Here is a 12,842-nt window from a genome sequence, read left to right as displayed (position 1 = left end):
TCTAGCTCATTTCAATATCAAAGCTACGATGTGTTCTAAGAATGTGTCTGTAATGATTTCCATCCCTGAAGGATACCCATGTGTAGTTATTCTCATTTGTTATCAGTGTAAAACAATTATTCTTGTATTGTGGGTCTTCTTTAGTGTATTTGCATGCCCATGCTGTCTTTAACATTTTATATAAGATCTGCGTAAGCTTGTGGCTCTTGCTCTTACCTTGTTGAGTGCAGAAGATCAGTGACTAATTACAAGTGGCTAGCTTGGGAACTAATAGTTTGGATTCTCTCTATTTGTATGTCTATGGATATTCTCAGTCATCCAAGTCATGGTTGTCCCAAAGGTGTTTTTTCAAAAGGCAACTGGACTTGTTTGTTTTTCCTTGAAGACATTTACCTTCTCATTCAAGACATTTCTTCAAATCCTCTCCAGTTGATTTGGGGCTGGGCTTCTACCACATTTTCTGTCATGGTCAATAGGATGGAGGTATTTAGTATTGGGAGGATGTTATAAGAGAAAGGCCTCTTTTACATTGAAGTTGGGACTCTGGAGTGGTTCTTCTTAGCCTCTCTCCTATTTAAACTTCTCTCAATCTCCTAACAGAGATGGTTGGTTTTTCTTCTTTTTTTCTGATGGTTTTCTTGTTTTTTGTGATTTTATTCTGTAGGAGTCGATTGCAGGATTTGGGAGAAGGTTAAGGACAGAGCTGTGTGATTTGTGGAGACTACACCTGCCATGAGTCTCAGAATCTGTGGTAATCTTTAGGAGGTACCTGGGCCAATACTGACTTGTAGCTGCTATTGAGACGTGCTCAGGTTTTTTCCAATTTACTATCGAAGAGGGAAGTATAAATAAAACTGGGTTGGGGTGAAGTATTAAAACTAAGTATTAGCACTGATTGTCACAGATTCTAATTTCCTTAAATGGGTACAAGTAAATAAACAGACATGGTAGCATAGACCATATTTTTATTTTATTCATTTGCTTTTATTTTTAGAAAATTATAATAGAAAAAAGTATCTTCGAACAATTTTTTTTCTTTTAAAAAAATCATAGACAAATTGGAAGCATTATATAATTCAGTCACTGCCAGTAAAAAGCCGTAGAGAAAAGTCAAGTGTTTTGTGAAACAATCCAGCACAAATCTTTTTAGGGGTTTTTTTAACCACCTACAGTTACATTTTAAATTTGTTCATATTGTTTGCTTAATAATGGGCATTTTTCAGTTCCAACCTGGGACTCTTCTGATGTGTTCAGGGTACAACTCTCAGGAGTAGCAGCTGCATCACATCCAGAGGAGGACATGCCAAGCAACCCTCTTGTAATTACATTTTGATGTATAATTTATATTCTTTACAAAATAACATAACTTATTTCAGGATAAGTGATAATAATCCTGGCAGAGAAGCTGCTTCATGAAAATTTTGATCCTACTTAACCCTATGGGCTTCTCTACTGAGCAAGCCGGCAGAATCACTATTGTAAAATCTCTGGGCTAGCAGCTGGAGGGAGTACAGTGAGGGATTTCTGGTATTGGCAGCCTTCAGCAATTGAGGGAAGAATAATTTTACACAAACTCTTCTGCCCTAAGTAACTGCTTTCCTAGCTGTCCAAAGAACTGCAGGTGCAATCTTATGCACCCAGAAGCAAGCTCTATTCAACAGACCACCTAAAAGTGGAAACAGGAAGAAGATTAGAAAAACTTTAATAATTCAGGTCATTAGCTTCTAAGAGGTGCAGCCTTTGGCTACAGCTGAATTTGTGAGTCACACCTGAGCTAAAGCTGATCTATGGGAGAGTTTTTTTCTCTTCAATAGAAAGAAAGCAAAAGACCCCCCTTTAAAAAAAAACGGTTCCAGAGTCCCATTGCAACACTAAAGTCGACCCAGACTGGGCAATGTCATACGTCTATAGCCATTATCTGGCTCCTAAAGAGAAACTTCCAAGAAAGTGGAAAGTTTGAAGTAGCTTTTCCTTGGCAGGTTGTGCCTGAAATCATTCCCAGTATTGCTTGTGTTCCTAGAGAGGCAGCTTTATCTTTTCTTCTCTTTTTTCCCCCCCAAAGAGCCCAGATTTACAGTAGGTGAAGCTGAAAAGCTATTTAAAAGTGGGCGGCAGGAAGTTCAAGCCACGAAGGCAATGCTTTACGTGGGGCTGCTACTGCTGCCACCTCAAAAACCACGATCTGGAACCAGTGCATAGATTTGGGGCTGACTACATATGCCAGCTGCTGAGATTACCTGGGAAAAAACAAGAACAGCTGGCAAACCAAATACCCCAAAGGTGGCCATTTCATTAGAACCAGATTCAGCAAAAAAAAAAAAAAACCAAAACTTTGGCATTTTTCATAGGCATGAGGTGCTGGGATCAACAACTGAAGGTTCAGTTTTCTGGATCAGTGCTCCAATCACCTCTTACCTTCCCCAAGAATATGACTTCACAACAATTTGCTTTACATCTAGAACAAAAAAACACAAAACTAACCTACCTTCCAAAGATACACACACATACACACACAGTGTAGAGTACATAACTTCCTGGTCAGCTTTGCCATCCAGGATGGGTTCTCACAAATACCAGGGTGTTTTTTTTTTCTTTTTCCTTTTTCCAAATAATACACACAGTTGCATGAGATATATTTATCTGAAGAGAAGTGGTATACTATGGTAGACACAGTTGCAGAAATGTTCATAATTATGACCGCACATTTTCATTCATAACAGAAATTGCCTTTCTACTTTCTACTGTGTACTACTTATTCCCACGCGATTGCGTATCCAAATATAGAGGGGGGAAAAATACAGCAGGAACTAGCGATCAGGCACCGCTAATGTACAGCGCACCAACTGTTACAATCATGAAAAAGCTATTATATTGCTGATTGTCTTGCTCAATATAATTTGGCACAATTAGGCAAAACATGAAAATAAGTACTACAAGAATACACTTCATATATTTAAAACACACCATCTCAGGCTCCAAAACCTGATAACCAAAATGTCTGTGCATTTCAAACAATACACTTTTTTAAAAAAATCTGAACCAGATTTAAAAACATGCCTTGAACATGCATCTTAAAAGGGTAGGAAAAGGAGATTACACATTATTTAAAAGTCAAACATATACAGTAATCAGTTCTTCTGCCCAAGGTAAAGTCTTCTTACTTAAAATGCTTGGTATAAAAAATACTTATTCTCTTTGCTGCTCTGCTTGAAAATAATTTTTTTTCAAACCAGAAATTCATTCATGCTTATAGAATTGAAACTCTTAAGCTTTTATACAATGTAGAAGAACATATTATTATTATTATTATTATGGTTCATCGCATAGTCAACCAGGTGTTTAGACTGGATTTGGCATTTTTATCATTACCATTATTATTCAATACTTTCTATTCTATTTTTAAGAAGATGTGTGATAGAGGCTGTGGCAAAGTCTTGAAGGAATCCACGCTCGTGTGAGGGGTTTTTTTTAAGCCTGTAAAAAAGAAAAGACATGCTTACGAGGAGAAAACAGTACAATCAAAGGTTCCAAATGGCCAGAAAGCCCAGAACAGCCTTCCCAAACCTGGAGGCCATTGTTAATGGAAAATCCAGAGAATGACAAAATACAGTGGATGCTAAAATGGGAAAAAGATAATGAAGGCTAATATTGGATGGAGGTTAGGAGGTGGTCTACACTTCCATGTTAAACTGCTGGAGTACTTGCCGTGAAAATGCAGTAAATTAAGCCACAGTCTAGGACTAAACTGTGTAAAGCTTTAATGTGTAAGGCACAATAGTGGGGGGGGAAAAACACCCAAAACCTTATTGACCCTTACTGTTGCTGATACATTGCTGCTTGAAAGTTTTGTGAACCCTTTTGAATTTTCAATATTTCTGCATAAATATCACCTAAAACACGAGCTGTTCTTCATACAAGCCCTAAAACTAGATAAGGAGAACCTAATTAAACAACTGAGTAAAAAACATTTGTCCACTTATTTATGAAAACAGAATGATCTAAAGCTACATACTGTAGTTATGTGGAAGCCTGGTGTCCGTTCCCAATGCTGAAGAGGTATTAAAAGATTTTTGGCTCACTCAAAATAAAGTGTACTTTTAATGACTGCAGTAGATGTTGACTTACCGACCACACTGCAGTTTGGAAGATGAAGGTAAGACATCAGTAGCGACTTTGGAAGAATGCATTAATACCCACAAGACAGAGTGTAGCCGCCATCACACACCTGATACCTAAGGCAGAGATAAATGCGTCATCAGAAACTCCATTTATTATAATGCCGAATTTATAAAGTATCACTAATTAGTATATGCAACACATTTCTCCTCTCTCGTGATTGTCTCCCAATCTCATTTCTGAAAACGGATTCCAAACGAGAACAAATTGCCTCAGGCCACTTAATAAAAATCTCTTATCTTACACAGTCTCTTAAAAAGTCACATACGTTTCAGCTTAGGGAAGAGCCCGATCATTGTAACTTTTACTTAACATTGTGAAAACAATTTTCCCTGCTTACATACAGGGTTTGGATAATAGATAAAAATAGAAGCAGACTGATTTATATAAGGCACAACTTGAACTCACACAATGTTATTTATTAATCTGTAGCCAACTGAAATATAATACACAATGATGGTACAAATAGCTGTAATAGAACTTAGTTATTCATCAAACTTTGTATACTGGGTTCATGTTCTTATCTAATGTGCAGAAATACTGTTTTTGGCTTTCTTTTCCTGACTATATATTTTATTTTAGTGTTACCAATACATGATAAAGCCAATTCGCTGTAGGGATTAAGGCATCAGGCTAGAAACTGGGGGGACCTGAGTTCTAGTGCCTTAGGCACAAAGCCAACTGGGGCAGTTCCTCTCTCCCAGTCCTAGGAAATGGACAAGGGCAAATCACTTTTGAAAAACCTTGCCAACTCAACATTGATTCTAAGGCACAGATACAATTCGTGATACCGATTAGGCACTTCAGTCACTTTTTTGCTTGTTTGTTTATATTATTTATATTTTACTTGTTACTAGGACTTCTATACTGCTTCAATCACATATTTCCAAGCAATTTTATAGAATCCTAACATGGTACCAGATGAATATAGCAAAATATAAACAGCAAATACCTCAATACATCTCCAATAACTGAGCATTCATAACTCAGTATTTTATCATATGGTTTCCCAAAGAGTTTTTATACTCCACCATTAATCTCTGAACACTCTGCGGACAAGTAGCATCTTAACTGCTAGACATGAAGGCTATAATCCTGTTATTTCCCAACATTTGAACTGCAGAAACCTCTTCAACCCATGGGAGATAGGCCATTTTACTTGGCTGTTAGAGCAATAAAGGAAGATCTTGAGGATACAGTACATCTATCCCTCTCAAGACAAGGAAATGATAACTTGCTAAATATCACACTGAATCACAAAAATGTGAGTTAACTTATCTAAAAAAATTCATTCCTATTCATGGATGATACAATTTCCAGTGAATGAAACAATTTGGAGAATCTACTAAGCAATTATAATTACATGAGATCTATTTGTAAATTGAAAACTGTAATCCTGTTAAAAATCAATGGAAATGCTGACATTTAGCTTGATTTTATAATGATTAGTCAACAATGTGTGTCACCCATCTTTTTCTCCGAATGTGGAATAGGATCAAAAAAATAAATTATTATCCTTATAACCAGCCTACAGAGATAGGCTAGGATAAAGAATAATTACTTGCCCAAAGATAGGTACTGAAATCAGTAAAAGGCAGCTTTCCTATTGGCAAAAGTTGGATGGGTGCAGTCCAAGTGATCTAAGCCAGCAAGAACGGTGAACTTGAAGTATTGGCTCATTGTCCAAATAGGAACAGTCTGTTGTAAAATATTGGCCTGAAGTAGGATCAACCCATGTAGCCATTTTCCAATTGCTAGGCTGCTTTGCCAGCAGGTGTACTTTTAGTGTATGAAATAACCATTCTATGGTCTTGATTTTTTAAAAAAGAGTCTAGTTAATTTTTTTTGATGCCTCAAGATTCATATGCGTTATGGAAGATGAACTTTACATACAGATGTTTCGTGGTTTGCTGTTGCAATAACTTAGAGAATTGTTCCCAAATATGGTTATGCTTGCATAATGTTTTGGAGAGAAAAATCTGCAAGTCCTCCAATCTTATTTTTATATCTCTCCCTCTCATACACAAATATGCTAGTATGAAAATAACTTACTGCCGCATTCATTGTATCTGTGCTTAAAAACACCGGCCGATTCTCATTTAGTCACCGATGATTAAATTATTTAGGCTTGGGAAAAGAAAGTTGCTATATTAGGAAAAATACATTGAGCTTGCAAAGAGAATGCCAGTGTAAATCATTATATTCTGTCTAATGAAGCTGTGATGTGATTTTCAAATGTGACAAGACTAAGCTGAATAGATTGGTGGGGGGAGAAAAGGTTACTGGAATTAAAAAGTTATCTTCTTCATCAATCCTTTATGTACTCACTTTGACTAACTCTCTTGCGAATCTTAGCAATTTCAAAACTCACATTGGGATAGAAATTGCTGGTTTTAAACAAGCACAAAAATAGGTCAACAGCATCTCTTCTCCCAACGTAATACAATATTGGTCTAATCATGGTTAAAATTTAGACATATGAAGATCAACTGGTTCTGAGGTGCTTAACAATTTCATACATGACCAGCATTTTTTTTAAAAAAAGCCTTGGGAAACTAATAGAAAGGTTGAGTAGTGAATTTCCAACAAAGACTGGCTTCCTGTTGGGTGCTCATATGCACAGTATGAAGAGATAGTCTTTCAGAACTCAGCTGAACTCTATGATGTTCAACAGAGTGCCACTGAACATCACAGAGCTTCTTCAAAACATCTCCAACTGCATGACCTTCAGGTATGTTGGCCTTCAACTCCCAGATCCCCAGCCAACACAGTTATTTTGTTACATAATCCGATACCAGCCATATTTTCAGATATGAAGGAATAGGAAATGAAAGCCCACTTTTGCATCAGCAACAACAAATTCTTTTTAGCATTTTACTACTATATTTTTCCTGGCTGGCTCTACTGAGCCATTACCATTGCTGAAGTTTGCCCAACCAGTGTTTTGTTTTTGTTTTGTTTTTTGGCTTGTGACTAAGCAGAAACTGCATCAGAAATGCTCAGGTATGGTGGTTTTGAGATTGTCCCATAGAATCTGAAAGCGTTCTGAATGGGTAATACTGCCTAAGTGGGATCTGCAACAAAGACTGGGTTGATATATCATGCTAAGTCATGGTTCAGTAATTAGGGTTTAAATGTATATTAAGTCATAAACCACAGTAGCTGGATTTATATAACACACTAAGTCACAATCGACCAACCATATTTTGACAGCACAGTATGTGATTCCCCATCAAAACACTGTTCTTCTTTTAAGGTTCCACCACACTGCCAAGACTTTTTTTCAGAATACACTGCATTACATTCTCACACCCAGCCATTTTGTTTTTTCTGCAGATGATCAGCATCCTATCCTGCTGATGATGTTTAGTCCTATTTTATTGCTGTTAAGAGCTGTTTTGCTCATTAGGGTTTTTCTTTCAACCTAGTTATATTGCCGTCCCTGTAAATCTGGTGTGTTCCTCTAAGCATGCTGACACCTCCCTCTTTCAACTCCAAAACCATTCTCTGCAACTGTCACAACTGTGTATCTGACATCACTCGTGGCACATCTACCTATACCTATTCCTGAACAAAGTGCTTGTATTCGGTCACATGTCTTCTGCCACCAAAAGATGCAAGAAAAACAACAGGTCCATTTTGGAATGCTACCAGACTACACCATGAGATAATGAAGCCTAACAGTTACAGCTCCCAAGGCTGAAATGAGAATATGCATAAATTCCCAAATCCACAGGACTTCAGGGGTGGGAAGGGAGACATAGTATACAGAAATATACTATGTAGGAGGTCTGAAAAATACAGCTCCAAAGGAGGGGGGCTTTGAGTTTCGACCACTGCCTGACTCAGACCAGCAGTTCCTCAGGAGAAAATTTTCCTCCTCTTTTCGGCCCATCAGGGCAGCCACACTGCTTTGCATTCTTAAGTTGTCCCATTTTGTTTACAGAACTAAATTCAGCTTGCATTTTTCCCCTTCTTTTTTCTTTTCACCCCGTGGCCTCTGTCCTTCCATAACCCTGCATGTACCCTTGATTTACAGCTTTCCAACCCTGAAGTGCAGCCAGCGAAGTTTAACTTTTGTTGTTCTTGCTCTAAAAAAAAACAGATTTGTTTTATTTGGCTAAAAATAATTTTAAAATAGACAAAGATAACTGGTGAATCAATTCTCTTTGGTTCAGAAACAAAAAGCTGCAAAAGTCAGAGAGGCTGGCTTGGGTTCGTTTTATCTAGAGGGCAGATGGGATTTGTAGTATGGACATGAACCCTCAACATTGTAGCCATATCACTTGCCTATTCTGACATTCACCTAAGAATGTTAAGTGGTAAACCACTTAACGATGGTTGTAAAGCACTGTGAAGCGACATATAAGTCTAAGTGCTATTGCTATTTCAGATCATCTACCATTCCTGAACCAGGCAAAATAGCATTCCCTCCTTCCTGATCCACTGACCCACGTATTACAGGGGTCTCATACACACAGGGAAGGGTTTATTTCCATCCCTAAAAGAATGGGGGACAACTAATCACTGGCGATATGAAAATGTCACGTTGGAATGCAATGCAATCTTTACAAAAGACCCTGCTTGGAAAGGTCCCACTGCAGGCAAGGTGGGCAGTTATAGAAAGTAACAGACTTTGTCTTTTGTTGGGGTATCTGAAGAACATCAGATTTAACTCATTGCAATGGCCTTGAAAATTCCCCAAATACCCACTAGCCTACACGATTAGGGCCTTTCATTTATAATTTCATATTTTTTTTAATATTTGTTAATTACTGCTAGCAAGCTCAGCTCATTCCTACATCCATTTCTAACTGATTAATAACATCATATTAAAATAAGGTTTAGCCCTGTCCTCCTCCTATTTTTTTAACCATGAGAAAGAATGTACAAAAACGCCTTTCTCTTACATGTGTCATTTTGAAGGCATTAAAACTTCTAATTTCAGCCAATTCGTTTAATTTAAATCATCGGTTAAGGTGTTGGGTCTTGGATCTGAAGAGATGCAGAGCCCAATCCGCAACCGACCATCATGATTTTCAACCATCATTCTGTCCCAGCCCAGTTTCCTGATGTATGCTGATTTGAGCTTCCAGAATATTAATATTAGCAGTACTATTACTACTGCTACTAATATTATGCCACAGAACAACAAATCTGTCCCCTCCAAATTGCATAAGAGAGTTCTCCTTTTTTGTCAAAGGGTAGTTTTTCAGAGAGGAGATATATGGAAATAGGGGAGAAGGGAATAGCTGCAAGGGGGAGAGTAATCACAGGTTCAGACAAAAACAAAAACAAAACAGAAACCACAGCCCTTGCACTTCCCCTCGTGATCAGCTGGAGCCTCTGGCGAGTGGTGCTTGTGCTCTACTCACACAGGATTCAGCAGAACTGACGGGACTTCCAGCCCTGAGAAGTAGCCTCTGAGGGAGGGAGCCAGCGGATCTGAAAAAGACCAAAGATCACAAGTGAGAAATGGGACTCGGGCAAAAATGTGCAATGCTTTTGCACAATGCCCTCTTTCTAGTTCCTTGGAGCTAGGAATCATCTTTGTATTTCAAACAGCAAGTTGGATCCATTTTTCATTTGTTTCTTTTATTAGCTTTAAATTTTATATCCTGGGTCTGCTGCAAGGCAACTAATGAAGGCAGTACCTTAGCTACTAAATCATTACACACAGTGAAGAAGCAGATTAAAAACAAAACTGAATCAACAAGAAGAATGAGTATGCAAGGAGCATTAAAAGAGGGAATAGATCTGCTTTACCTGATTAACCTACTGAGATCACTTATGAATCTAGCTGTTTTAAAGAATTTTACTTTTAAAAAAGAACTCTGAGCAGAGAGCAGATTTTTGCCCTACTGTACTCTGCTCACATAAAAAGTACTATATAATTCAGTGGAGCATTGACTATTGAGAGCAGGAGATTAGTAAGCATAAACTTATTCGTGCAATTTGCAGATCCCACTTGAGATTAGTGGTCATTATCAATATATGCACTGCCTCCTTTCATATTTCAGAAGGGACTATTTCATATTTAAAAACGAAGGAGTGCCTGAGAGACCTGGAAATTTAAAAATTAAGACATTGTGTGTGGTGGGTTTCCATAATCATATTTACGTAACAATACAACATAATTTTAAGTTATAGTAAATGATGCCTCACCCTTTGTGTCATCTCATTCCCAGCCCTCCCACATGGATCAAGAAGCTATTTTTGAACTCGTTGGAAAGATGGGTGGGCCTGAAGCCAAACAGGGAGAAGGGAAAGTCAGAAATTCCTGCGAAGTTGATCTTTTCTTGTCTCAGAGATATCCATATGCAGTCATGAGATAGACGTGAAATGTTCTATCTTCACTGCACATTTAACATTTAAAAACGTAACTGAATAGGGAATATATTATGTCGTGGGCTCTGATGAGCAGGAACGAGAACACGCAGATGAGTACAGACAAACTCATACTTTATTTAAGCAGAAACTGTACTGAGAGATTGGAGTCACCCTGCTTCAATATACAGCCAGGCCCTATGGTATTAACCAATTGGATTGAAGCTATACTTGCCGCCCAAAGTTGACCAATGGCAGGACCGAAGATGTCCTGTCTGGGTTGCTGGAGAACCATTAGTTCTCCAGCAATGCACGTGGTGATACTCCAAAAGCCCAGTACATAACAGAATATATTCAGAAATGACAGCAGTATAATAAAATATTTGTCAAAATGCCGGTAGAACCTAGTGCCTCCATCACTGGGGGCTTAGATGTTCCCAGAAGAGGCAGCCTGGTCCTCCGCAAGAGGGAGGTCTCTCAGTCCATTCCTCCCCTCATCCCTTTCTTTTCCAGCTGACATGAAAATGAAATTTCCTCCTCCAAGATGAATTCAAAACCGCAGTTTGCCAGCTAATTATCAACACAGAGATTATAATATTACGGCTATAACAATAAGGATCATAGACAAATACAGGGGACATGATTTATATGCTTGAATTCTGCAGCCACAGTTCATTGTTGACATGCTTTCCAGATAATTCCAGGTGAGGCAATCATGTTTTAGTAAATAGTGTTTTAATTCCCTTTTGCAGAGCATCCGTTACATTCTTGGTGTGACGAACAGATATTTCTCTAGCATTATTAGAGATGCAATACAGTTTCATAAATGTCCAGATAATTTAAAAAGGAAGAAAAGTTATCAACTGACAGCTGTGTATTGGTCAGTAGTTGGTTATGGGTGTTTTGCTCAGTTGAACATGAACTGTATATGAAGACGTGATACTTGGTGCTTTTGGCAAAACAATGCATGTTCATTTAGTTTATGTAGCATTACATGGAGTCATTATATATATATATATATATATATATATATATATATATATATATATATATATATATATATCCCGAGTGCCGCGTAACAGAGTGAGCACCTGTTACTCGTCCCAGCTTCTGCCAACCTAGCAGTTCGAAAGCACGTAAAAATGCAAGTAGAAAATAGGGACCACTATGGTGGGAAGGTAACAGCGTTCCGTGCGCCTTTGGCGTCTAGTCATGCCGGCCACATGACCACGGAGATGTCCTCAAACGCTGGCTCTTCGGCTTTGAAACGGAGATGAGCACCGGCCCCTAGAGTTGGAAATGACTAGCACGCATGTGCGAGATATATATATATGTTTTCGTAGATTTTCACGGGTATAGGTATATAGGTCTTGGCGTATTCGGGTCTTTTCCCGTGTAGGATTGAGGGTGTCTTGGCAATGTTTCGATGAGGTCCCACTCGTCATCTTCAGGCTGGTGTCTTCGGTTTCGTGCTTGTGTGAGCACGATGCAGCTGACAAAGTGAGAAAGAGCCTGTGGCCTAGAGGTTAAAACAACTGCCTAATGTGCAATCAGCCCAGGTTCGAATCTCAGAAGGGTGTGGCTGACTAATGAGAACAAATAAGTTTGAAATGGCTATATCAGTCTCCCTTTAATTCTTTGTTAGCAATCCAAAAATTTATGCAATACACACACACACACACAAACTGCTTAGAAACTTACTTCCTGGACCATTTTTAAAAAGTCACCAAAAACAACAAAGAATTCAACCAATGCCAAATGAAAATAAAGCAGCCAGCAGATGAAGCAATTTCACACTTGCCATCAGATAAAAAGATAAACCACTACATTGCTGCTAAGTGTCATGAAAAGCTCAGATTAAATTAATTGGATTTGAGTCACTCATGACTGCAGAAAGTTCTGGACAAAAGAGTACAAAAATGAGTAGCTCTTCCCTATTAACGTGCAGTGGTGTCTGCAGGAGAATCCGAAGAAAGCGACAGTGGCAGCACAAAGACCCGCCCCGTTTGTACTTGTATTGCCATCATGATATGCATAGGTAAAGGGACAGAGCTTCACCTTCTTTGCTATGGCTGCCATGTTGCCTTTTTTCATCCTCCCTGTGGATAATGTCCTGTTGCTGATGCCATGTCATATCTCCCCCCCCCTCTACTGCAGATGTATTGCACTACATTCCCCACAACTCCACTCTGCACCAAAGCCAAGGAGACTGGAAAAAGCTCTAATACTTTACAGTATTTAGATGGACCCCCAAAGCAGCAGGATAGGAGAGCAGACTTATCACAGTAGTCAAGTGAAAGACCTGAAAATCAAAGTTGTGCAAAAAAAAGGGCATCCTT

The 12,842-nt window shown here is 38.5% G+C and overlaps 1 protein-coding gene across 3 annotated transcripts in view; it reads right to left on the bottom strand.

Annotated features, from left to right (window-relative positions):
- Positions 1-345: 345 nt before the first annotated feature.
- The window catches only part of RBPMS (RNA binding protein, mRNA processing factor), a gene marked incomplete at its 3' end in the record, with an annotated part of 123,406 nt that continues 110,909 nt past the window's right edge, over positions 346-12,842 (bottom strand). For 2 of the 3 annotated variants that reach the window (XM_083357301.1, XM_083357303.1), the window contains 3 exons: positions 9,552-9,621; positions 4,126-4,232; positions 346-3,474 (listed from right to left, as the gene is read on the bottom strand). In XM_083357301.1, the coding sequence (XP_083213427.1) occupies positions 9,559-9,621 (63 nt within the window). Of the gene's footprint in view, positions 4,233-9,551; positions 9,622-12,842 lie in introns of all 3 variants that reach the window. The other variant, XM_083357302.1, reaches the window with a different exon arrangement.

The sequence above is a fragment of the Vipera ursinii genome, assembly GCF_947247035.1.
Source record: "Vipera ursinii genome assembly, chromosome: 2".
NCBI lineage: Eukaryota > Metazoa > Chordata > Lepidosauria > Squamata > Viperidae > Vipera > Vipera ursinii.
Note: the sequence above shows the minus strand (reverse complement) of the source record. Positions and strands in the feature narration are given on the sequence as shown.